The sequence below is a fragment of the Rhineura floridana genome, chromosome 7, assembly GCF_030035675.1.
Source record: "Rhineura floridana isolate rRhiFlo1 chromosome 7, rRhiFlo1.hap2, whole genome shotgun sequence".
NCBI classification, from domain to species: domain Eukaryota; kingdom Metazoa; phylum Chordata; class Lepidosauria; order Squamata; family Rhineuridae; genus Rhineura; species Rhineura floridana.
Window position 1 is genome coordinate 131,927,427 of NC_084486.1, and position 27,753 is coordinate 131,955,179.

General features: G+C 41.2%; 1 protein-coding gene across 1 annotated transcript in view; it reads left to right on the forward strand.

Annotated features, from left to right (window-relative positions):
• Window positions 1-27,753, forward strand: part of LOC133389707 (multiple epidermal growth factor-like domains protein 6) — a 57,833-nt gene that overhangs the window by 26,248 nt on the left and 3,832 nt on the right. The window contains exons 4-9 of the mRNA XM_061637732.1: window positions 15,557-15,685; window positions 18,244-18,369; window positions 19,880-20,008; window positions 20,494-20,622; window positions 22,496-22,624; window positions 22,863-22,991. Coding sequence (XP_061493716.1) covers window positions 15,557-15,685; window positions 18,244-18,369; window positions 19,880-20,008; window positions 20,494-20,622; window positions 22,496-22,624; window positions 22,863-22,991 — 771 coding nt within the window. The remainder of the gene's footprint in view (window positions 1-15,556; window positions 15,686-18,243; window positions 18,370-19,879; window positions 20,009-20,493; window positions 20,623-22,495; window positions 22,625-22,862; window positions 22,992-27,753) is intronic.

The following is a 27,753-nucleotide window of genomic DNA, read 5'->3' on the forward strand; positions in this document are numbered from 1 at the left end:
AAAACACAAGTCTCTAGCCCTTGTGGATTTAGAGATGTAAGGCAAAATGTGGAGGCAGTTTTCTGCCCATTTGTGAGAAATCAGCCTACTCCCACCTTCCGTTGTTCTTAGCCAATGAGGGACACCACAGCTGTCCTGGGAAAATCAAGAATTTTAGTCTGCCTGCCTGCTGCGTATGTAGAATCTAGCAGTTAGAAAACTGCATATGCTCACTTGATCAGCACATGCAGCTCCACCCCTTATCCATAGACTTTCTGGTTGAGTCAGCAAGGAGAAGTAGCCTTCATTTCAATTGCCTCTGTGTCTCAGGGTATGTGTCTTAAGTGGTGAATGCAATGAGAGGGTCTATCATGAAGAATGGAATAAAAGGGTATGAATGCTCCCTCCCCTGAACAAATACAAGATGTAAAAGCAAACCCTCTGTAAAAAAAAAAAAAGGCTGCAGTATAAGTATTTGTATGTTTCGGTCCCAGTGGCATACCTAGCGTATTTGACACCCGGAACGGATCATTTTTTAACACCCCCCTCCTCTATATGACAAAAGAGCCCAGTGCTCTTCAACATTTTTATTAATGACTTGGATGAGGAGGTGCAGGCAACTCTTATCAGATCTGCAGATGATACAAAATTGGAAAGGATAGCTAGTACCCTGGAAGACAGAAACAAAATTCAAAGGGATCTTGATAGGCTGGAATTATTGGGCTGAAAACAGAATGAAATTTAACAGGGATATGTGCAACGTTTTACACCTAGGAAAAAGAAACCAAATGCATAGTTATAAGATGGAGGATACTTGACCCAGTAATACTATGTGCAAGAAGAATCTTGGAATTGTTGTTGATCACTAGCTGAACATGAGCCAACTGTGCAATGTGGCTGCAAAAAAGGCAAATGCTATTATAGGCTGTATTAACAGAAGTATAGCTTCCAAACGACATGAAGTACTAGTTCCCCTCAATTCAGCACTGGTTAGGCCTCATCTGGAGTACTGCATCCAGTTCTGGACACCTACTGTAAGAATGATGCAGACAAACTGGAACAGGTTCAGAGGAGAGCAACAAGGATGATTAGGGGAATGGAAACAAAGCCCTATGAGGAGAGACTGAAAGAACTGGGCATGTTTAGCTTTCAGAAGAGAAGACTGAGGGGAGATATGATAGCACTCTTCAAGTCATTGAAAGGTTGTCACACAGAGGAGGGCCAAGATCTTTCCTTGAGCATCCCAGAGTGCAGGACATGGAATACTGTGCTCAAGTTACAGGAACCCAGATTTCAGCTGATCATCAGGAAAAACTTCCTTCTTTGTTGCTTTTGCACAATAGACTGCCATACATATGCCATTGGAATTATTCTCTAACCATTGGTGCTTAAAACATGCTACTGCCCTTAGTTCAAAATGGGGTGAATTCTACATGTGTTGCTTGTCTTTCATTCTTAAGCAACATTTAATATTTATGAAAGTAACATACAACAAAAATGTGAATAGCTACATTATGCACAAACAGAGGCCTTGGGACACAATCCACAATACCTATCTGATTAAACAGTGGGGAAATTATATTATGATATAGCTTTACTGCCAGAATTCCCACATACTTAGAAAACCTGAATTCCATGCAGAAATACCCAAATTGCTTCCCTTCATTATCACATTTGCTATATGTTATTTGTGCGATGTGATCAGAAATTAAAATGGAATGCAACGTGGTTTTATACATTCTTTAAAAAAAACCTGCAAAAACCAGTATTAAAGTTCAGTATCAGCCAGTAATGGCCAGCAGCATTTCTGCTAGTTATGTCATCTGCCCATTCTAATGTTTCAGCATTTGTGAACATTCTTAAAGCTTGTGGTCAGTCAACTGATCAAATAATTGTCTTTCAAAGCCATTTACAATTTCTGCCGATAGCAATGCCTGTGTTAGCAATAATACCTGGAAACAGCATTTTGCATCTTCATAATGTATCCTGTTGAAGTTCTTGAGCAATTATACTGCTGCATTGACTTGTATGTTTGTTTCTATTTTGTGTTTTTATTATGTTTTTACATTGATTGTGTATTTTTATTGTTTTTATTATGTTTGCAAGGTGCCCTGACCTCTGTTAACTGTGGGAGGACAGGATATAAATCTTCTTAATAAACAAATATTCCATAGTGTTGGAAACTAGAGACTAGGCATTTAAGGCTGAATATGTAATTTTTTTAAAAAAAGATTCCTCACATTCTCCCCCAGGTTTTGGTGGTAATTACTAGTCACAAAAACAAAACAATTGGACAATGCAACCATTAATATATGTAATTTGCATAATTAGCAAATGATTTACATGATATGCACATTAGCTTGGCCAGGTTTGTGGAACTGGAATATGGCAACCAAACCCAAAAGGGAATAAATTCTGGGAGGAAAATTTTGTCTAAACAGGATGAGAGTGATTGTCATATTGCACCAGTATAACTGTTTATATTCCCTGTTCTAAATTCTTAATGGGCTGGCACAGGGAGTTTTGAGAATGGGTTGTAAAACAAATTCAGTCATCTGATGGGTCAGAATTTTACCCTTAGTCCCACAGCAATTTTGTATGAAGAGTTTCCTGCATGCTTCTTATTGAGAACTGCACGCCTACCTGCCCCCCAAAAAAGTTTCCCAAAAGCCCAGAGCACTCAACTGAGTGTGGATGCTGGTTATGAAAAGGATTTGCTGGAAGTGGCAATAAATCAAAGTGATCTGTAAAGTCAACTTTTACATTGCACAACTTTCATAGGAACAATCAGATTAAAACCAATTACTATCCTGAGTCAAGGAACGGAGAATAACCTAAAGGGCATAACACCAGTTGGCCAAGCCTCCCTTAAATAACAACTTTAAAAAAAAAAAAGTCTGCAGATCCATATGTCTGAAACTGACAATTTAAGACTTCACTAAAATGATTTATGGAGTAGAACAAAGGTGGTGACTGATAAGAAACATGAACTGATGTGGCTAAAAAGGAGGAAGATAATTATCTTTTTATTTGCAGTTTTAAGTTGGCATTTGCTTCTTCAGCTGTCCATATCTTTGTGTAAGACTAAAATACATTCTCTTTGTTTCCAGCCTGAATTTTGGCAGACTATGTTGTTTGCTGCGCAAAAGTTAAAAAGAAAGTTGGTGTTATTTTGGTCTGCCACATTTTTTCTACACTGATGCTACAGGGATACATGGCGTTTCAGCCCAGGGCTAAAGACATTAGGCTAGTTCACACATCCATGTACATTACTTGATTGATGCCTTTGCAGTTACTGAATGTGTGAACAGACTTCAGACTTGATGTGTGTGCAGCTACTGAATGGGTGAATGGGAGTCAGTGGAAATCACTGAGCTGACATGGGATGATAAAGTTCTACCTGTGGTGTTTGAGCTACCATAGGTCATTCACACATCTCAGTCAACCCTTGATGCCACATTCACCTACAAGTGATGGGCATGCAACTGTGAACTGGATGGCTGTACATCCAGGGCTCCCTCTATTCTTCCACAGTACACAGAAATGTGATTTTTTAATTATTATTCACTAAAGGACAGAAGGGTTACCTGCACCCACTGTAGCCACTGTTGGGGGAATGGCAGTAACCGTGTCCTTTTCCCCCTTCTACAATAAGGGTGGGTTACTCATGGCTATCTGATGTTGTTGGACTGCGGCTCCAGTCAGACCCAACCAGTGTGGACAGTTGTCATGAATAATGGGAGTTGTAGTCCAGCAGCACCTGGAGGGCTACAGGTTCCCCACTCCTCTCCTACAAGATCCTGTGAATTAGGCACAATCAGGCAAAGACTCGTGCGAAGGTTTCAGTTCAATGAAAGGGCTTTTTGTGTGCCTCCCAAGAGAGTTCTACCAGTGAAATAGGTTGCGAAGACATAATGTGTGCATGCTGATGGATTGTGTCCTGCAGTTGCAATCCAGCCCACTGTTACATTCTGTTTATTTCAATGGGCCTTAGCAGGCAAATTGCCCTTGTTAGTCATTCACAACAGAAGCTAATTTAATGATTTACTGCTTTTTTCTAGTTTGGCCCTGGCCGGCTTTATTACAAAGACCAACTACTCATGAAAGGGACATTTACACCATTCCTGTACACCTTCTGTTTATGTTACCATTATTCTGGGAGAAGGCTCACACAAGCCCCTTTCACTGGAATAGTAGCTTCACAGCAACAGTGCTTGGCAAATGGTGCTGTGGGGGAAGGGGAGAGAGACTTCTGCAAGGGAGTATAACTGGAAGACACTCCAAGAGCCTGGCATCTCCTGTCCCCCTCATCTACATCAATGCCAAACCCAGTCAAACTTGTTCTCTTGGTCCTTCCTATGCTAAGACTCAGTGGATGAATGAGTGAATTAAGCTAGAGCTAAGTGACAGAATGGAAGAGACAGGAGAGAGAAGTAGGATTTCCCACCCCCAGTTCATATACGGTTATATGCTTGATATGAGCATAGCTATACATGTGTGTCTATGGACTCTACCACTGAATGGGAGGAGGAAAGGCATATCTCAGTAGTAGAATACCTGGTTTTCATCTTTAGTCGTAGATAACAAGTCTGGGAAACACGCCTGCCTGAGACCATGAAGAGCCATTGCCAAGCAGGGCCGACCTAGATGTCTCTCAACAATGGGTACTTCCACACAACCTGTTTATTGAGCATTCATCCTGACTTGTTTGCAGGGAGATTAGATGGTGTTAGCTATTTAATGAGCATTTATTCTGATTTGTTTGTGGGGGGGGTGTTAGATGACTTTGCATCAAAGCAAGTGTTATTCCACAAATTCAGGTGCATTTTCCAATCACTTATTGCAAAAAAAATCAGAATGTTTGGAGAAGCAAGACCTTCTAATCAACTATAATTGTGCAGCCTGAATTTGGAGGTATGTGATTGAATACCACTCCAAAATATTGACAGTCTGGAAGTGCCCAATTTGTTTGTTTGTTTGACTGAAAAGCAGCGTTAGAGGCTGTGATTAGGAATGGAAGAGCAGCAGGGAAGGGCTGCTTAACACTTTCCCTTCTTGCTTATGTACACCGCCCAGAGAGCCTTCGGGCTTAGGGCGGTATATAAATTAAATTAAATAAATAAAAATAAAATAAATTGCTCTCTGTTTACTCAAAGTTTCTCCTGGCTTTTGTGTGATCCCAGTATTTTTTCCCCTGTGAGGAGAAAAGCAGTGTACGTTTGGGATGGGGAGGGATTTTCAGTGGACAAACAGCAGTGGGGAAGGATTAAGCAGCTCCTCACCCATCTTTCCTCCAATTAAACTGGCAGCCTCCCACAGTTGCTATTCATTTAAAAAAACAAACCAAAGCAGGAGACTGTTCAAATGTCTCTTTGTATAATGTCTAGTTCAGGGGTTCCCAATGGTGGTCCATGAGACTTCATTCAGGTGGTCCACAATTTGTCTGTGGATTTGTGGTTGAAGATGGAAGATGGCACATTCATCACATTAAATATTTGTAGTGGTTTTTAATTGTATTTTTAGTGCTTCTTTTAGTTCTTATAAATAAGTGTTTTTCAACTTTAGGTCCCCGGATATGGTTGTACAACAACTCCCATGATCCTTTGACGAGTCACTAAGGTGGCTGGAGATGATGGGAGTTGTAGTCCAAGAACATCTGGGGACCCAAAGGTGAAGAACAGTGTTTGGTATTGTATTTTATTGTATTACTATTTGAATTCTATGGAATTCATATTGTAATACATAAGAACATAAGAAGAGCCTGCTGGATCAGGCCAGTGGCCCATCTAGTCCAGCATCCTGTTCTCACAGTGGCCAACCAGGTGCCAGCGGGAAGCCCGCAAGCAGGACCCGAGTGCAAGAACACTCTCCCCTCCTGAGGCTTCCGGCAACTGGTTTTCAGAAGCATGCTGCCTCTGACTAGGGTGGCAGAGCACAGCCATCATGGCTAGTAGCCATTGATAGCCCTGTCCTCCATGAATTTGTCTAATCTTCTTTTAAAGCCGTCCAAGCTGGTGGCCATTACTGCATCTTGTGGGAGCAAATTCCATAGTTTAACTATGCGCTGAGTAAAGAAGTACTTCCTTTTGTCTGTCCTGAATCTTCCAACATTCAGCTTCTTTGAATGTCCATGAGTTCTAGTATTATGAGAGAGGGAGAAGAACTTTTCTCTATCCACTTTCTCAATGCCATGCATAATTTTATACACTTCTATCATGTCTCCTCTGACCCGCCTTTTCTCTAAACTAAAAAGCCCCAAATGCTGCAACCTTTCCTCGTAAGGGAGTCGCTCCATCCCCTTGATCATTCTGGTTGCCCTCTTCTGAACCTTTTCCAACTCTATAATATCCTTTTTGAGATGAGGCGACCAGAACTGTACACAGTATTCCAAATGCGGCCGCACCATAGATTTATACAACGGCATTATGATATCGGCTGTTTTATTTTCAATACCTTTCCTAATTATCGCTAGCATGGAATTTGCCTTTTTCACAGCTGCCGCACACTGGGTCGACATTTTCATCGTGCTGTCCACTACAACCCCGAGGTCTCTCTCCTGGTCGGTCACCGCCAGTTCAGACCCCATGAGCGTATATGTGAAATTAAGATTTTTTGCTCCAATATGCATAATTTTACACTTGTTTATATTGAATTGCATTTGCCATTTTTCTGCCCATTCACTCAGTTTGGAGAGGTCTTTTTGGAGCTCTTCGCAATCCCTTTTTGTTTTAACAACCCTGAACAATTTAGTGTCATCAGCAAACTTGGCCACTTCACTGCTCACTCCTAATTCTAGGTCATTAATGAACAAGTTGAAAAGTACAGGTCCCAATACCGATCCTTGAGGGACTCCACTTTCTACAGCCCTCCATTGGGAGAACTGTCCGTTTATTCCTACTCTCTGCTTTCTGCTTCTTAACCAATTCCTTATCCACAAGAGGACCTCTCCTCTTATTCCATGACTGCTAAGCTTCCTCAGAAGCCTTTGGTGAGGTACCGTGTCAAACGCTTTTTGAAAGTCTAAGTACACTATGTCCACTGGATCACCTCTATCTATATGCTTGTTGACACTCTCAAAGAATTCTAATAGGTTACTGAGACAGGACTTTCCTTTGCAGAAGCCATGCTGGCTCTGCTTCAGCAAGGCTTGTTCTTCTATGTGCTTAGTTAATCTAGCTTTAATCATACTTTCTACCAGTTTTCCAGGGACAGAAGTTATTTTCAGTTATTTTCAGGTGTGTTTTATTGCTTCTTTTATGTCTTTATATTGTATATTATTGCATGACATTTTGAATTCTGTGGAATGCAAATTGTAATACTGTAAAACACAATATTTATTTTCTTTATTAAATTTATATCCCACCCTTCCTTCTAGTAGGAGCCCAGGGCTTATTTTAGGAAATAAAAGAAGCAATAAAATGCAATTAAAAATCATACAGCATCTATCACAGTGCATTACAATTGCTACAACAGGGAGAAAAATAATTTAAGTGGTCCACCAAGACCCTCAACAATTTCCAAGTGTTCTGTGGGGGAAAACATTTGCAAACCACTGGTCTAGTTTGAGCATCATAGTTGAATTTATTAAGGTAGATCATGTATAGCCAACTTGGTACCCTCCAGATGTTATTGAGCTACAACACCCATCATACCTTGCCATTTGCCATGCTGATGGGAACCGTAGTCCAACAACATCTGGAGGCCACCATGTTGGCTACCCCTGGAGTAGATGGAGAAATCTGCCAGCAGAATGCTGTTGTCAAACCATCTGAAAACCACAACCTTAGAGTGATACATGAAAGGTCATAGTTGTGCACATGTACTATCTTCAGAGCAGAAGTGTTTAGTATGCCGCTAAAAAGAACAGGTTCAGTATACAAAGCCTCTCCCAAAGAACTTGAGCTGGTCTGAGTCCAACCAGCATGGGGTTGGATATGGCTGGAAACCTTTCCTGGCAACAATTGCTATACTTATAGTACTATGGGGAAGAGGGAGAACAGCACAAGAAATTATCCATGAAAGGTGGAGCTGGCTGGTAAGCAGAGGTTTTCAGCCGCCAAGAGCAACTGGGCTTTCATGTTCTCAAATTTTGAAATGAAGAACTGAAATAGTGTCTTGGCAGGGGCCAAAGGAAGCAGATAGCCTAGCCCTAGCATTAAGAATTGCTTTATTCACCCATAAATCTTTGCAAGGGCAAATGTGTCTGATGCACTATAGTTAAAAAAACAACAACACCCCAACATCTAAATTTGCTGTAGTGTACAGTAAATGTCACAGCATCACTCAGCCATATCCAGATGAAAGGCACACTGAAACAAAGTGTTTGAATGGCAACAAGCAATGGGTTACAGGTGGAGCTGCACTTTAGAAAAATTGCAGAACAGCTGGTGAAAACAGCAGACCCCTCTTTTATTTATTTATTTATTTATTTATTTTATTATACTTGTATACCGCCCCATAGCCAAAGCTCTCTGGGCGGTTTACAGTAACTAAAAACATTAAAACAAATACAATTTAAAACAGATCTTATAAAAACAATTTAAAACACAATTTAAAAATTAAACAGTATAAAACACATGCTAAAATGCCTGGGAGAAGATGAAAGTCTTGACTCTTTCCCACCCACCCCTGCCCCCAGTGATGCAGAACCAGGTTGAGAAAGGAGGTAAAATGATATTGGGACACTAATCAGTTCAACTAGGTGTTAAAGAGAGTGGTGGTGGTAACTTGGGAAGGGACCGCTTTCAATGGTAGCCCCAGGATCTTCATAATTCATTCCTAAAAGAGGAATGTTCTATCAACCCAAGGACCATGCTGCCAATGTTATGCCTAAGTGTGTGTATGCATGCACAGAATGGCTGTTTTACTAGGTTGGGTCAGACCCAAACAGGCCACCAACCACCTCAAGTATATATATAGGAAACTGAACACATACACATTGCTTCTTCCTTCCCTAGAGCAGATGAATCTTCAAAGATAAACTTTCACTTTCCCAGGGCTGGCATCAGAAACTTCCCTGTATTAATTGGTCATATAATAGCACAGATATGTTCCCACAAAATAGGTTATGAATAGAGGAATGTCACCATGAAGAAAAAATCATTACACTCATGTATCTCTCTCTCTCCCTATCCCCCCAACTTCATTTCCCTAACTTTGCATATGAAGCCACATGAGTTTTATTTCCCTCCCCTCCCCAAAAATTGTCCTTTCGGGAAAAAATCGCCCACATCTACTTTTATACTTGAGCCACACCCACTTTTATATTTCAGCCAGCCCAACTTTTACATGTAGGCTCCGGAAGATTGACAATGGGTTATTGTGGCCCTAGGTCCCTAAGAATGGACAAATTTGAAGGGGGCTTGGAGACCACAAAAAAACTGTGATACCCTGATGCCACATTTTTACTTTTTTATTTCCTCGAGGGTTGATCATGGGTCAATGCGGTCCTAGGCCCCCAAAAGGCTAGCCACTACTGATTTAGAAGCACCAATTGGGGGATTTTCCCTAAAAATAAACAGCAGCTTCAGAATGTCCTGGGGAGAAGAGAAACGGGTTAAAATACCTGACCATTTCTGCTCTGATTCAGCTAATTATCAGGCTCTGCAGTTGATGCTGTTTGTATTTTTAAAATCCTGCATGTTAATTGCAAAGGTGCATTCACCTTCACATGTAGTTTGGCCCATAGGTTTCTCTGGTTCTTTTTCAGGGCTAGACCTGCTGAATTTTGACAACAGAACTGCATTGTGGGTCTTCAGATTATATGGACTCCAGGAAGAAACTGTAGCCAGAAACAGAAATCAAATATTAGGGGGTGGGGGAGAGACAGAGAGAGACTTCAGAGCATGGTCATCCATGGTGGGGGGCACAAGGGGGCAGTTGTCCCCACCCATATGATCCATAATCCCAGATGCCCCGTTTTCTTTTTTTTAAAAAGAATACGTTTCTAACTTATGTAGAACCTCAGCTATTAGGAAAAATGTGCAGGCACTATATTCTAATTTTTGTGAGAAATTATTTCCCCTTTTAAGTATTCTGCTCCCCTCCCCCAGGGAAATTCCTACAAATGCCCATGCTTGGGAGCTATTCTGGCAAATCATCTTCTTTTTCTCTTCCTTCTGATGCTGCTATTCTCTCTGCTACCCAGAGAAGCTGATCTCTGAGACATCCTGCTGGGAGCACACTCAGCAGCCTTTCGGCACAAAACCTCCATTCTTGAAGCAGGCACTGCTTGTGTCATACCCCCGACTGCCTCTGTCCTTAGTTGTAGGTAATGGCAGTGTGTTTCAGATGTAAGGATAGGAGAGAAATTTGATTCAGTTCTCATTTAAAGACGAACTTACAAAATCACATTTTTTGAAACAATATGCCAAATGAAACACAGCTGTCCTTCGAAATTCACACTTTTTTAAATTTTGCAATGCAGTTCACCAGGCAAGTAATGTGTAGAAAAATGCACATAGTAGGGTAGAATGTGCATTAAAATGCAGATATTAGTGAAAATAGTACAAAGTGCATCATATTAGAGAACATTCCTGGCAAAACTGTGTATATTGGTCAAAAAGGCATACAAAAATATGGCTTGCCGCCAACTAAGGCCTACTCAGAGTAGACCCATTGAAATTGATAAACCTAAGTTATTCTTGTTTATTAACTTCAATGGGTTTACTTTGAGTAGGACTAGCATTAGCTACAGCTATTTATTAGGAGAAATGGACACTAAAATGCTGACGAATTTTCATGATTTTTTTTAAAAAATGCAAATAGTTGCAGAAATGTGGAGAACTGAATTTAAGACTGGAAAAATGAGAAGCTGAGAGAAATGAAACTGACAGAATTAGCCATTCCTATCCGAATGTGCTTTTTTGTATGTTTGATTTTGGTTTTGTTCTTGCAAAGCAGCTAAAAAAAAATTGGTAAGGAAAGTCCCCGCTACTTGCTACTGCTGTGAAAAGGATTTAAGGACTGTTGGTCATGGCAGGACTTAATCCAGGCTAGAAGGAAGAAATCAGGAAATGACTTAGAGGGCTGGCTGCCATTCCTGCAGTTCCCAGAAAAAACATAACACAGATATACAGGAAACTGTTAAATTAGAAAATGTCTTTATTAGATAACTGGCAGTTGGAAGCTGAAACCCTCTTTTTATGGACGCTTAGCCTATGAAAATGGCAGGAGTGTCTGTGTGAACAGACCTCGCCGCCTTCAGCCAGACCATTTTGTAAAAGTCAGAACAGACAAGGGCGTTGTGTGTTAAATGATGATTGAGTTAAATGTTGCCATGGACGTGCATGATCAGAAGGCATTCCTTGCAGTTGAACTGAAATAAATAACAAGTTAGGAGGGTAAGTCTAACTGGTAAGAGGAAGGATTATATGAATTACCGCAACCGTTTCCATTCATGAACCAAACTGTGTCAGCATGAACTGGAAAACAATTCCACAAGCTTTGCCAAATAAGGGGGGCATGGGGGCAAAGCAAAGGGAGAGAGATTCATACTCAGGTGTCTGATGCAGAGTAAATAGTGAGCTATTTAAACAAAAGCCAACTAGTAACCATAAAGGAAGTGGGGTGGGTGAAACAGACATTCATCTCAAGACAAGCCAAATGAGGTCATTATATAGAGGGTGTGTTCTATCCACTTGGTAGATATTAAAAAAGGATGCTGGGGTGATTCAGTTTTCTTTGCCAGGAACCAAATTTCAGATATATACACCAAAAACTGCAGAATATAAGACTCTTCCCCCCCAAAAAAAAAAATCTGTCTGAAAAGAGAGGGAAACTCATCCACTCAGATTATTAAAAATGCCTGCAATGAGTGGTACATATTTGGGATGGAAAAGAGTGGCTTTGCACTGGCCACTTACTTTCAGAGTGATATAGATCTAGCAGTGTATGCAGGGTTGTTGTTATAGTCACATCTGCACCATACATTTAAAGCACATCTAAAGAACATGGATTTGTCTTAAGAATCCTGGGGACTGTAGTTTTCTCCTCACAGAACTACAGTTCCAGCACCTTTAACAAACAACAGTTCTCTGGACTCTTTGGGGGAAGTCTTGTGTCATGCCTCCCTTGGATGAGTCCGAGGAGGAGGAGGAGGAGGAGGAGCAAGGGATTGCACAGCAGACCCAGGAGAGGGAACAAGTAGACCCACCCTAGAAGCAGCTGCAGACCTCCCACCACTGGAAAATGTTCAGGATACAGTTAGAGCCCCTCAGTCAGACTCAGGGAGCGAACAGGAGGCCACTCCGTTCCTTGAGGAGTGAAGATGCCTGCGAGTAGCAGAGCAACCCAGACCTTCTGGCTGTTTAAGGCTACAAGCGCCCAGGAGTCGTAGGGCTGATTGCTGGCACCTGAGCCAGGAGGGGAGCTTAAAAGGCTGTGAGTGACTTGGGGTTCTTGCTGGAAACAAAGTTGACCTTTTTTTTTTTTTACAATAATTTTTATTCAAATTTTCATAAAACAAACAAAACAAAATCATAAAACATTCAAAGACAAAAAACAAAACAAAACAAAAATGATTAAACAAAAAAAATAAAATGTTGACTTCCCATTTGTCGCAGATCAGTTATAGGTCTACAATATATAACAATCCTGTCTCTTAAATTATATTATAAAATCAGTTTCCTCCAGTAATCTTAATTAATCATCAAATCTCATAAACATTACTTTATTCTTTCCACAAAAAGTCAAAGAGAGGTTTCAATTCTTTAAGAAATATATCTATCAATTTTTCTCCAAATAAACATGTCGATTAATCCATCTCGTTAATAATAATAATAATCTTATTGTCATAACCATAGTCCAAACAAACATATCGATTAATCCATCTCATCAAAATCTGTTAGGTCCAATAATTTCAATAGCCATTATTCCATTATCCATATTAATTCCATCTTCCATCTTCAATAGTCCTGTTAAGTCCAGTAATTTCAGTGTCCAATCTTCCATTATCAGTATTCCATAATAATCTTGCTGTCATAGCCATAGTCATATAATAAGAGTCTGATGGGAATTTCCTCTATCCCAAATATTTTCTTGCCATCGATTCTGAATAAGTTGCTGAAATATTGTTGTAAAGTCATATCTCTGTTCTTCTTTTTTACAAAATGCACTGGCTCATCTCTTGAGAGTTTTTCCATTGTCACATGGCTGCAGTTAATTCCATAGATTTTCTCTATATCAAGCTCCATCACGTCATTCCAGTCCAGAAAATTATCCAAGCCATTGATAACTTTATCTCTAATATCTTCATTAATTTCTTCAGAGATAACGTTAAATTCCAAACAGTAGATTTTATTTCTAATATCCATAAACTCCAGATCTTTTTCCAATTCCACATTTGTTCCAATCTCCAGGGCTTGTATCTTCCCTTTCTTTTTTCTTTTCTCATCTCTGATCTCATTCTCCTCTCTCACAGGATCCCCTATTTCTTTAAGCTCCTGCGTCATTTTGCTCAGTTCAATTTTCAGCTCCTTACTGCCCTGTCGCAGGGTTTGTTTCGTTATCTCAATCTCATCCATTATTTTCTGAAACATAATTACTTCCAGATTCTCAGCCACTTTCTTGATTGCCATTTTTAAAACCACGAAAACAAAACAAAACAAAAATAAAGAAGAACCACTTCTTATTTCAGCAACAATTGGGTTAATATTCCAGGCTTGATGACATCACAGTATAAACAGAGCAGCCTGCCTTATCTCTCTATGTTCAAGAATACAAAACAAATTTAGTTCCCAGCATCAAAACAGTTAGTGGCGTTGTGAAGAAGCAGATTCGTCAAAATAAAATAGACCAAAAAGAGAATAGTCCCAGACAATATAATGTTCCAAAGTTCATATTTTTTATTTTTTTCTCCTCGGAATAGAAATCCCTCTTCTGTTTATATCTTTAGAATGCACTTCCAGGACAGCTTTGTGCAATAGAAACAGAGATAAGCTGTTAATTTCGTGAATAACAGAGAAGAGTTATAGCTCACCCAGAAGTTCTTTAAAGCTGATTCATTTGACAAATCTCTTTTTGCTGCAACAATTTAAACCAAGTAAAAAAAAGAATAGAAAGAAAGAAGGGTGCTTGCCTGTTAGTCCGTTTTCTCTTTGAAGAAAAGATAAACGTGTCGCATTAATCAGATAGAGCTTGTTCGGAAGTCCGTCCGGCATTGCTGGCTGGACCTTTTCTCATAAATTAATGAAATCCAGTCCTCCCAACAAAAACAGGCTTTTGAGGTTGATCTCTACGTTTCTCCCTGCCCGGGAGAAATTTCATCAGTCAAAAAAAAAAAAAAATGTTCTGACTGATTTATATCTGAATAAGCTTCTTCTGAGGCGGGAGCCCGTCTCAAAAGCAGGCACAAGCGAAGTCACCCTTCCCGGAAGTCGAAACAAAGTTGACCTTTTGTGACTCCTTGTGGCCAGGCCAGCTTGTGATCGCATGTCTTGGCCCTGCTGTGCCTAATCGGATCCTCGGTACCTTGACTTTGGACGTCCCCAGGATTTGTATGTTCTTCACTCTCTCTGTACTTACACTGACTGTAGTTGCAGGCCTCTTTGCCTCAAGCCTGACAGATTTATGGCCTGGCTGCTGGCCGTTATCTGTTAATTACCTTACTGCAGCCATAAACTACTCCCCTCAGTCGGCAGACTAACACCATGTGTTTTAGATGTATGGTGTGGATGTAACCAGTGATGGAGGCTGTGTGGTTCTGTTGGCCCAGAAATTTGGTACTGCTACGTGGGTAGGGCTGTCACCTTGGATCTCCTGATTGACTGGATTGTTGGTTCTCCTGGCTCACAAAAGGCAAGAGGATGGTGGTATAAAAATCCTTCTGGACTGGAAACTAAAAGCCAAAGAGGAAATTATGGAGGACAACCAATTAGTCTGAACTTGAGTCTGCCCCAGTCATGTATAAAGTTACATAATTCCTTATCCTTACGTTTACCTCCCCCTTTAGTCTGTTCCCCCAGTTACCTTTCTCCTTAGCTAAACTTTGGAAGTGAGCTTAATTGAGGAAAACATTCTGGTTGGAGGGAGGAGTTACAGGGAGATAAACCATGGCAATGGGGAGAGATCAGCTGTCTTCATCCATTTGGCATTCTAAAATCAGGACACAAACACACACTATTTATGTGACAGGGCAACCCAGGTCTGCCAACATCACACCTAAAGCTGCGTACACACCGTACATTTAAAGCACATGATTTCCCCCAAAGAATCCTGGGAGCTGTAGCTTGTTAAGGGTGCTGGGAACTGTAGAGCTCTACAGATAAACTACAGTACCCAGGATTCTTTCGGGGAGTCATGCACTTTACATGTGCTTTAAATGTATTGTGTATTCACAGCCTAAGATTGCACACTGAATGGCTGCATTTACAGATGCTTTTTTTAAAAAAAATTCAGAATGAACAGAGTATAAACATAGCCAACTAAATTAACCCAAAATATTACACTATGTAGATCATAATCATATTGCTTGTAAAGATTACATTTTGATTATCCATGATGAATTATTAACACAATTTTGATACATACATTAATACTGTTCCCTTTCATTGTTGTTGTTGTTTTCTGAATAAACCAGGATGCCCCAAAGGAACATATGGCCAATATTGCCAGAAAGCATGCCAGTGTCTGAATGGTGGGCATTGTGATTCTGTGACAGGAGCCTGTGACTGTCCCCCTGGTTTCATTGGAGAGGACTGTGGTAAATGTAAGTATATAAGAGGAGACCTGTTGGATCAGCGAAAGGCCTATCTAGGCCAGCATCCTGCTTCCTACAGTATCCAATCAGATGCTTGTGGGCAGCCGATATGTAGGACATGAGGAAGTAAATTCCCTAAATTATCATGACTATAAACAATGGCATGCATTTAATAATGGAGCAGTCCCAACCCCTGGTGAGCAGCAGGAGGGCTTAATCAATGGCAAATATCCCTTTTTGGGGCAAGGTGCTTGGGAAGGTGTGGCGGTCCAGCTTCAAGCATGCTTGGAGGAAACTGTTTACTTGGATCTATTCCAGTCTGGCTTCAGATCTAGCCATGGCACTGAAACTGCCTTTGTCATCCTGGTTGATGACATCTGTCGGGAGAGAGATAGAAGGAATGTGACCCTGCTCGTTCTCCTTGATCACTCAGTGACTTTTGATACTATTGACCATGGTATCCTTCTGGAACACCTCGAGGAGGTGGGAATTGGGGGCACTGTGCTTCAATGGTTCCACTCATATCTCCAGAGCTGCTTCCAAAAATAATTATGGGAGGCTACTGTTATGGGAGGCAGTGATGGACTGGATGTGGGCCAATAAGTTGAGGCTGAATCCTGAAAAGACTGAGGTGTTATGTATCCAGAGTTCTGATGTCCAAGAGGTGGGAAGGTGGCCTGTTCTGGATGGGGTTGCTCTTTCCTTGGGGGTAACCATTTCCAACACTGTCACTGGAGGTTCAGGTGGCCTCAGTGGCTCAGAGTGCCTTTTTCCAGCTCCAGCTGGTTCGCCAGCTTTGGGCCCCTTTTGGACAGAGAAGACTTGGCCATGCTCCATGCTCTGGTACCTTCCAGACTGGATTATTACAATGTGTTCTATGTGAGGCTGCCCTTGAAGACAACTTGGAAACTTCAACTGGCGGAGGTTCCTTTTAGAATTCATATAACCCCTGTTTTATAACAGCTACATTGGTTGCCAGTTCATTTCTGGGTCCAGATCAAGGTGCTCACATTAGTGTTTAAAGCCCTAAATGACTTAGGTCCCAAATATCTGAAAGACCACCTCCCTCCCTACAGACATGCTTGGGTGTTGAGATCACCAGAGGGTGTCCTTTTGGCAGTCCTCCCACCCTCCGAAGCTGGGAGGGTGGTGGCCTGGGAGAGGGCATTCTCTGTGGCAGCCCCTAAGCTATGGAACTCCCTCCCCACCGAGATGCATTTAGCAACTTTATTGTACAACTTTCAGCGAATGCTGAAAATGCACCTTACCTTGGCCTGAGATGTATATTTTTAGGACCCACCCTATTTTCTAGGATGTTGTTTAGGTTGTTTTTAACTGTTTTAATTATGTGTTTGAAGTTGTAACCTACCCTAGGACCTCTGGGTGAAGGGTGGGGAAAGGAAGAAAGGAAGAAAGGAAGAAAGAAAGAAAGAAAGAAAGAAAGAAAGAAAGAAAGAAAGAAAGAAAGAAAGAAAGAAAGAAAGAAAGAAAGAAAGAAAGAAAGAAAGAAAGAAAACTATCTCTGCAATAGGAATCCCATCAATTGCTCTAGTCAAAGCAGAAGGCATGGATGGGGGAGGAAGATAATCCTGTATTTTTGTTGTAGCAGCTCCTGGCTTGCACAACAGAGGCATAAATCAGGCCTGTTTCCAGTAGTTGGAACAGCTTAGGAATCAGCAGATCCTTCACTGACTCAACTCTGCTCCACCTCACCCTCTACCAATCCCTGAAACGCCAAGTGGGATATACACTGGCTACAGCCAACAGTAGTTTTCACCCTGTGATTTAGCTGGGTGCAACTGGGAGCTCCCACCACTGTCAGAGCTTAGCACAGCCAGGCAGAGTTTGGTGGAAGGACACATCCACCTCATTCAATCCTGGCTGAATTCATCCTTGAGCTTTGCCCACTCTTGCCTCTAGCCTTGCTCTCCACTGGCATGTATGCCCTCCCCTGAAGGTTTCCCAGAAGAGTATGCTGCTCTCAGGCTGAAGGAGACTCCTCACTCTCAGAGGAGAGTTACTCTTCTATGCTGTGGGTTGTAGATGCGTTCTGCTGAAACCAGACATTGTATTCCATTTTCACATGTACCTCTTTCATTTGTGAGGAACATCATGCAAAGAGAAAATACATGTGCATGTTATATGAGGAAATCCACCTACACTTAAAACTTACACTGGTTAAGTCATTATTCCTTCTTTCCAAGGAACCCTGAGAATTATACTTCAAGGTGCATGTATGTAATACTAGGGATCCCCAATAAACTATTCTCATTACCTCGCTAAACCATGGGTGCCTGGATTCTTTGGGTCTACCGTGACAGTTAAAGTGGCACAAGCCAACATAAATTCATAGCTGAAGTGCTTGGTGGATGGTCTTCCTTTTTTAAATCCTTCAAAGTTAAGTAAAAACTTTGGGCCCTTTTCTTTTAAGCTAGAATGTCTGACTAAGCCAAATGTTGTTCAGTAGGCTTAGTAGGTTAAAAAGAACAGCCTTCCCCCGAGAAAAGGAACTTGTAGAATCACCTTTCCATGATCATCTGACAAACCCCATGCTGTTTTTCTTTTAGCTTGCCCAGAGCATCGCTATGGGAAGGACTGTGCCTTATTCTGCTTGTGTGGTAAAGGACGTTGTAACTCAGTGACTGGCAAGTGCTACTGTCCATCTGGCCGAATTGGACCCAACTGCCTTCAATGTACGAGATGACCAGCTATCAGTTTAGCTTGGCCAGAGTTTCCAACCTTGCAAACTACTGCATAAAATTGTTAATACTGCACTAAGCAACTGCTTGTTCTATTTTTTCCTATTGGCATCCCCACCACCACAGTCTTACCACTTACTTCTTTGCCTCACCGTTAGTTGTCACTGTACCGAACCCCAACCCTCAGTCCTTGCCCAGCACAAGATGGTGCTTCCACAAAGGATAGGTTCTTTTAAAAGTGATTTATGATCCATTTATAAATTCTACTAAAATTTGTTCTCTGCTTTATAAAGGGAATATGAAAAGAGCAAGGGTATACTTTGTATAATCATTCTTGCATGAATGAATGGGCTTTTAAAAATGGTTTTATTAATTTCTATATTAAATTGCAGTTTCCTTCAAGGAAGAACTTCATGGGGAAGGGCTGTAGCTCAATCCTTTGCATGCAAAACATCCTAGGTTCAATCCTTGGCATCTCTAAGTAGGGCTGGGAAAGACTCCTGCCTGAATCCGTGGAGAACTCCAGCCACACAGTGCAGACAATATTGAGATAGCTAGATGAACCAGTGTTTGGGCTTGGTGGAAGACAGCTTCATAAGTTCCTATATGTAAGTTCCCCTTATATACCCAGTGAGGGCCTCCTGCAGATACATCTTATCAGGAGGTTCATTCCTCACAACATAGGAAGCGGACCTTTAGTGTGGTGGCACCTGCCCTTTGGAATTCCCTCCCCTTAAATATTAGGCAGGAGCCATCTCTGTTATCTTTTTGGTGCCTACTGAAGACCTTCCTCTTTCAGCAGTTCTTTTAAGTAGAGACCTTATCCCAGTCTGTGTTGGAATTACTTTTTTAGATGTTTTTACAGCTTTTTTAAAAAATATGTTTCTAAAGATGTTTTGTGCCAATATATTTTAAAGTCTGTTTTTAAGATGTTTTAGAGTGTTTTTGTTTGCTGCCCTGGGCTCCTTCTGGGAGGAAGGTTGGTGTGTAAGTAAGTGTGTAAGTAAGTAAGTGTGTAAGTAAGTAAGTAAGTGTGTGTGTAAGTAAGTGTGTGTGTAAGTAAGTGTGTGTGTAAGTGTGTAAGTAAGTAAGTAAGTAAGTAAAAGTATTCAGAGTGCACTGGGGAATCTTGGCATCATCCCATCAATAAACCTGCTTTTCACCATGGTTTTGGCCTTCTTTTCGTGTCTGTCTGTCTGCTACAGTCCCCTTTTCTGGTTTGAAGCACAGACTTGTCTGAGCTTTAAAATCTCCCTGTGTCTTGACAAAGCGGGGAACCTGTGGCCCTCCAGATGTTGCTGGACTCCCAACTCCATCATCCCTGAGATGTGCCCATTCTGATGGGAGTTAGAATCCGACTGAAGGGCCACAGGTTCCCCACTTCCGCTGTATAGAAGCTGCCTGGAGAGTGGGGGAGTGTGTCTCCTTTTCCTGTTACATTTATTTTCCTGTTATACTAAATTGTTTTTTCTCCTTTAAAAAACACTTTGTTAATTCACTATAGTGTGTCCCCAGGGAAGATATGGCCCCCACTGTCAGCTAAAATGTTTGTGTAAGAATAGTGGCATCTGCGATCCTGCAAATGGGACTTGCACTTGTGGACTTGGCTGGACAGGACACTATTGTGAGAAAGGTAGTGTTTCACCTTCCTTCATTGTGTTGCTTACAGATGACCATTTCCCCTACACACTTGCATGGGACTTATGGTCCAGTTCTCCTAGCTCAGACAGCCAAATTACAGATGAGCAAATTAGTTTAGGCTGCAATAATTCATTATTGGTTCGTAGAGAGTGGCCATTGGTGTGAGTTCATGGCGATAACTGCTGAGAACATGTTGTGGGTAGATGCAAAGAAACTACCCCAAACCCTCACGGCAAAAGAGATGTGGTTCATTACTAATCATTTTGAAAACCTCCAGATAGTTGAAAGATTTTTGCTTGGAATGTTCTCAGCTGTGTAAAATCATGTTTAATCTGGAAAAAGAAGTAGCCGTGTAGGAGTCTGCAATAAATTCATTTCTCAGATCTTTCTCTCACCTTGTGAGCGTTTAGCAGGGGTGTGTTGTTCAGTTTTTGGTTTAGATTAGTAAGATTTTTCTGAACATTTTCCCCTCCTCAGAATGTGCTCTTGGAAAATATGGTTCTGATTGTCAGCTAGATTGCGCTTGTCAGAATAATGGAACCTGCAACCGGTTTACTGGCTGCTGTCAGTGCACAGAAGGTTATTACGGACATTCCTGTGAATACAGTAAGTAATCAGCAACGGGGCATAAGAAAAGAAGCCAAGGGCCTGATTTGGCAAAATCAATGCATGCCCATGCAAGAACAACTACAGACATAATTTTCATATCTCACTGTATCTCCATAAAACTAATTGTCAAAATGTTTGTCCATTGTCAAGCAAAGAAAATAATAGGTAAAAAAAACCCTTGCGGTTTAAGAACATTCCTTTAGCCAACAGATATTTCTATCAAACTTTAAAAAGCAGAGAAATTGGGCAACTATAGTGAATACACCAGGGGAGAGGGAGACCTGACCTCTCAGAAGTACTGTACTGCCTTACAAATTTGTAAAAATGCAAACACAATTTGGGTTGATGTTTCACAGTCCAATCCACGTCCTGTGTAGCTTGAAAGAATTTAGGAACATGTGCCTCTGAGCATGTGGAGAGGAGGAGGAAGAGATTGGGTGGGTGGGCAGAGGGAAAGCCCCTTTCCTTTTCAAAAGAAAAAAATTCTTAACAGTAATTATTTTTCTAGGTTTCCCCCACCTTTTTATTCTAAAGCAGACACAGGTAGTCTTCTACCCAAATTTAAACCAAAGCTGTCCCTGGCCACATTCACACCAGACATTTATTCCACTTTTAAACAGTCATGGCTTTCCCCAAAGAATTGCTAGGAGACATTCTTTTCCGTGCACAAAGCTACAATCCCCAGAATTCTTTGGGAAGAGGGGCTGACTGTTAAACCACTCTGGCTACTGGAGCTGTGTCAGGGGAATAGGAGTCTCCTAACAACTCTCAGCACCCTTCACAAATTACACTTCCCAGGATTCTTCAGAGGAAGCCATGATTGTGTGGGTATGGTCCCCTGATTAGCCAAGCCAAACAGCTGTTAGTCTGGCTTTTAAAACACTGACAGTTGGTTCTTACTGAGCATGCCTGAACTTATAGGCTCCAATGTTAATTTTCTTAAATTAATTAAAAATCAGCCATACTTTTTTTAACTTTTAAACTACAGAAGATGAAGGTCAGAGTATGGGGCAAGGTCAGTAATAGGATTATAGGTACTCTGTGAACATAGCTGATTTTTAATTAATTTCAACAAATTATGAGATCACAGAGAAAAAATAGTGGTCTGGACTGAGGTCTGGATTATTTTACTCTTGTTTTACACTTTGAACTCTGGATTCTCTGAGTACTTTGTGTATCACAGTGCAAACTTAGAGGGTTGTTCAGCAAGCGTTTCTGAGTTCAGGACTATATGTTTTGTAAGAATTTGTTTTGAAATGAGCTTATGGGAAGCAGCAGAAATAGCATGGGGTGTATTTTCAATTTAACATTGCGCAATGTGAAAAATCCATGCAGGCTATAGTATACAGCCACATTCATGGCTGTATAAATGAACGATGTGTGTATTCACCTGTGAAGTAGCACATAGTTTAGATTTTTGGACGGGCCATAGCTCAGTGGTAGAACATCTGCTCTGTGTGCAGAAAATCCCAGGTTCAATCCCCAGCATCTGCTGCTAGTCAGTGTAGACAATACAGAGCTAGATAGACCAGTGGGTCTGACTCAGTATAGGGCAGTTTCCCATTTTCCTGTGAACGTCCACTTAGCTGCCACCCCAGCCTGTCCTCTTCTTGAAATGTTCCAGTCTAATTCAGGCTTCATGAAAATCAAAGGAGAGAAGCCCACCTTGTAGCCCAACAGTGGCCCCTGTGGATATTTCCCCCATGTAACCTTGTTTCCATACATAGCTGGGAGCAGCTCTACCCCAAAGGCCTAAGAAGAAAACATGTTAGGTCGGTTATTCCAGCATTCTGGCATTATGACTACTGTAGGACTACATCCTGTGAAAGTGGTAGATGTTCTGAAATAACATAATCATTTTGTTTCTCAGCCTGCCCATCTGGATTTTATGGTCTCAACTGCAGGTATCCATGCAGCTGTAAAAATGGAGCTACGTGTCTCACAGCAACTGGGCAATGTGTATGTCCTCCAGGTTTCCAAGGGGTACTGTGTGAAAAAGGTAAATGTCCTATAGTCCAATGCTGGAGCATCTGGGGGCCTGTTTAGCCATGTTGAATATACTTTATATTCAAACACTGTCATACATGCAATTTCTTAACATAGGAAGCAGCAGGCATCATCAGTCCAACCAATAGGTATTAACAAAATGGCATTTGAATGCAAATTCTTCAATTACATTGCATTGTCTTTCTTACAACGGAAGCATATATTGCATATGCTGATGCTTTGTTTTTCAGGTTGTCCAGCTGGAAAGTTTGGAGACAGATGCCAACACCATTGTGAATGTGAAGGATCAGCTCAATGTGATCCAATTACCGGAAAGTGCTTTTGCCCACCTGGCACAACTGGGGACTGGTGTGATGTTGGTAAGATCGGTGAACAAAACTGGGCATTTTGTTACACAAAATTGAACAAAACTGGGCAAATGTGCTAGTCTAAAATATGAAGCAGAATGATGTGATAATCCTGAAGTGGTACAATAGACGGTACCGCTTAAGGATGCAGGTGGGGATGCCATTTTTGACTGCTCCACATGTCTAAACAAACAAACAAAAAACTCACTGTACATAATGATGCTGTACAGCGGACATATGCAATAGTATCCTGACAGGATTGCTTTTTAATGAAAGGCAATGCAAGAAGCTGTGAGTTTAAGAGGAGGAATGGATAATAGGGAGGGTCTGCTTAACCCTTTCCCTTCCAACCATTTTTCTATTCAAAATGGCACCCTCAAGCTGCTTTTTGCAACAATTAGAAGAAAAGATACAGGTCCCCCCTTGGTGGAAGAACCACAAAAAGCAATCTTTTATCTAAAGCCTCCTCAGGGCTTTAATTCCATCTCATTGTGGTACATATGCAGATCAGGTCACTGTCTGTTTTGCAAATGTGCATAATAGACAAGGTAATGGGAATACAGCCTAAAATGCATATGGTCCTTGTATCACTATGACAGAGACACTGAAATCTGTGCCAGTGAACAAAGAAGGGCCTTTTTTCTGTAGAAATATGCCAATCATTCTTTAGCCCCACCTACTCTCTGTCTCTCTCTCACTCTCTTTCTTTCTCTCAATCTAAAAGTGCCACTAGTCTCTCTTTAACTGTTTCCCTGGGAAGACACTGAGATTGCTGGTGGGACACATAGAATACACACTCTTTATTCAGAATTCACTCTTTATTCAGAGCGTTTGCATGTGAAGGTAAAAGTGGAAATAGCTTCTAGCTTTTAAAAAGCCCAAGGACAGATTCCCATTGTTACTTTTTGCATCCAAAGTAAAGGTTCATAACAGTCTGCTATTAAGCCTCTATGAAATTAGTGCTGAACAGAAAATGCTCCTCCTGCCTTTTTCGAAAGCCATGGAAGAGATGGTGGGGATGGCATTTTCAGGGATGAAATGAGAAAAAAATTGAAAATAGTTTTATTGTCACCACAAGCAGTAACTGATGACTCTGCTATAGGGACCTCTGCAGCCAACAACTTCCCTCCAGTGGGGACCAATATCTTTTTTTTCTGTCTGGAATGACACTATGTCTGAACAAACCATCATTCCTATGACCGTACTTTGGGGGTAGAAAAAAACATGGTGGCCATTGGGAAGCTGCCACTGTAGGCAACATTAATCCAAGTAAGCCCCCTGCTGTTCCCTCACACACACATTTTCTAAAATGTGTTTTGTTGAAGTTTTTAGATAAAATGTACATTCAGTAGAATAAAGAGAAAATATAAAACAATATACATGAACAGATGCAAGGGACATTCACATTGATATCAAGGTCTATACCAAAGGAAGAATTTAGGGGTAAGGAACTCTAATATACCCACATAGAGGAGGGCTGGGATTTCTTCTCGATCGTCCCAGAGTGCAAGACACGGAATAATGGGCTCAAGTTGCAGGAAGCCAGATTTCGAATGGACATCAGGAAAAACCTCCTAACTGTTAGAGCCATATGACAATGGAACCAATTACTTAGAGAGGTAGTGGGCTCTCCGACACTGGAGGCATTCAAGAGGCAACTGGACAGCCATCTGTCGGGAATGCTTTGATTTGGATTCCTCCATTGAGCAGGGGGTTGGGCTCCATGGCCTTATAGGCCCCTTCCAACTCTACTATTTTATATAGTTCTGAGTATTCAGTTAAGCAATTTCAGACCAACATGACCTCTGAGATGCCGGTGGGCAAATCCCTTCAATATGAAGATTGATAAAAGAAAGGAATGGGGACCACACTGCTTCAAAAGCTTTAGGTTTAGGCTGCCCCTTACGCAGCTTCAGCATATGCATTAATTTTTCAGAGAGGGCAATACACTAAATTCTCCCATACCAGTTATTCAGTGAAAATTCAGCAAGCATTTTGCAACCTGTCGATATGGTCATTCTAGCCGCAACTAGTAGAAAGACAATAAATTCCCACTGGAGTAACACAGGGCCAAGGTTAATGAAGAAGAGAGCAATAGAAAGGGTTTTCTGCCCAGTTTGGTTACTGATTTGAAAGATATGATTGAACACCAAGTCCCAAAAGGTGGATACATAGGTACAGCTCCACCACATATGCATGGGGAAAAACATGTTAATTGCACCCCCTCCAACAATTTGGTGACAGCACATTGCTCTTATAACTAAGCCTCAAAGTGCCAATGGTGAGACATTGTGAGGGAAGCCTCTCTGATGAATGCCAAAATAGTTTTATAGGGGGCATGAGACCAGAAACCGATCCCAAAAATGTTTTAGCAATTTTATTTCATCCCTGAAGATTTTTTTTAAAATTCTCCTTCCCTTTATGACTACCACCCCTTCCATTTTTTAGAGGAAAAATACTGGCCAAAATTTTGTGCTCATTTCTAGTAGGAATGTAAGCATGCTAACACAGGTGTATAGTTTGATCCAGGTTGCCAAATATAAAACGGATACAGGTACTGGCTTCCCATGCAAGCCACTATATTGGGGTCAAAATAACCATTCACCGTACTTTTTAAATGGTTTTTCTAGAGAGTGGGGGGTTTTTTGTACATGTATATACATCTCTAAGAGTATTCACCTGCCATCACAATAGGCTCAATGGGATTGATTCCTTGGAAAGTGGCTGAGGGAGTATAAGTTGTTGCAGACCTCCCTCTCGGCAGTTGGAGAGTGAGCTCGACAGTCAGAGGCCTCCCCAGTGGCCACAGAAGCTCTACCCACTGAACTAACTGTGGTGTTCAGAGGGGAGGGGCAAACAGGGCATTCTCGGGGCAGATTGTGGGAGGCTTTGGACCCATCAGATGCAACCCTTCATTCCCCTGATGTATTCCTAGAATGGAGAAGTTGTGGATACACCAGCCCTGAAGCTGGTGTAGTCCTTTTGCTTCCCACTGGAACCAATGGGAGGGGAAAAGGTAAAAAGCCCCCTTCTCTTCTGCCCTGGCCAGTGTTAGCCAGGCAAGGCTTAAGAAGCGGCCATTCTTTTACCAGAGACTCATATCTTCCCCCGGGTCAAAAGGATTGCTGTGATCATAGCTGTTGGGAATAATCAGAAAGAGTATGCATGGAGTTCATAATCCTGACTTATCCTCAAGCAGATTTTCTTTTCCTGAGAGCAACTACCGTCAGAGTAATTAGTCCCATCACTGCAAGCCTTAAGGCCCATTTATCGTTTACACTGGGTCTAAAACCCAGCTGGTCTCCACTTGAAGGGAATGAACAAGTGACAATATGTTGTTGAAATGCAGCCCTGAGAATAAAGGGATGGAAAACAGCCTGTTGCTTACAAGTTCAAGATCCACAACCCAGAAGGGAAATGGCATGGAACGCTTTTAAATACTGCCAGTGTGAATGAAGTGCCCCAGAATGTTGGAAACGTACACGTTGGTTCAGCCCAAGAGCCTAAAAGAAAGGAAATGACTCTCTTCCTAGCCTGTACCATGGATTCCAACTAACTCCGTCTTTCAGTTCTTGTGGTTTGAATAGGGACCACACAGTACAATGAGTAAGGCTGCTTGAGTCCACAGAGCTTTTCCAGCTAGATACTGTTTTTGTTTAGACAACTGGGGGGCACAAGGGAGAAGACCAGCACCAAAATATAAGAGTGACGTTTTCTACTCCTTGAAAAAAAAGGAAAGTAGGAGTCACTTTTATTTTCTTCGAAACACCCTGTGCAACTTCCAAAGCTTAAAAAGCTGTTATGGGGTTGGTTTTATTTGCATTTTTATTTTCAATTAGGATGAGTTCATCTGTGATATAACCGTGAGCAGCTGTGGCTGTGTAGCAGCTATAAAGATAAAAGGCCTGATTTTAATTTGAACTCTGGTAAAGCACCCATTAAACAAGCATAATGTTAATTTTTTTAAAAAAAGCAAGAGAATATATTGCAAGTTTTTTATTGGGTTGCTTTTTTCTGCTAAATTAACATTGCAGACTTTCAAACAAATGTCTTAAATACACATTGTTATGAACATGAAAATGTGGTTATTACTTAAATTAAAATCAGGCCCTAAGGTGTTTGCAAGAGCCTGTCTCATAATGTTTCCTTAATTGAAAGAGCTAAAGTGTCTGAACAGGACTAAAGAATTCTCCCGACGGAGGAGGGCAGCAATCCTAACTGCCCAACAAATCGTTTTTAGTTATGTAATAGCTCAGATGGTGTAAATAAAAGATCTTTTGTGTCTGTCACAGTACAGGTGAGAGAAGGTGTCTATGGGGATGAGAAGCAGTAAAGCAAAGAGGTTGTCATTAATGAGCATCCTGAAGGAGGCATCGACTGTTCAATCTATTGCCAGTTCATGTCAGTGTTGTTCATTCAGTTCTTGTCAGTGTTGTTCATTCATACACCTACTCTGTCCTATTCTCCTATCTGCAATTGTAAATCCACATGAAAATTAATATTTAAATATGTGCCAATATGCATATGTCAGAATACACATTTGTAGACCAATCTTATCATAAAATATAGATTTTACAAGATATTTTGGTACATTTTGTGAGCTGAGATCTGTATTGCAAAATGTGGAGAAATGTAAAACCTGAAGGATCATAACCGATCTGCGCATCAGTCTGAGAGGTGCAGGTCAAGTCTGTTCAAATTCCTCAGGTACCCCTACCCTGGAGTCCCATCCATCCTTAATTTGAAAATGAGAGAGATCCAGTTCTCACATTAC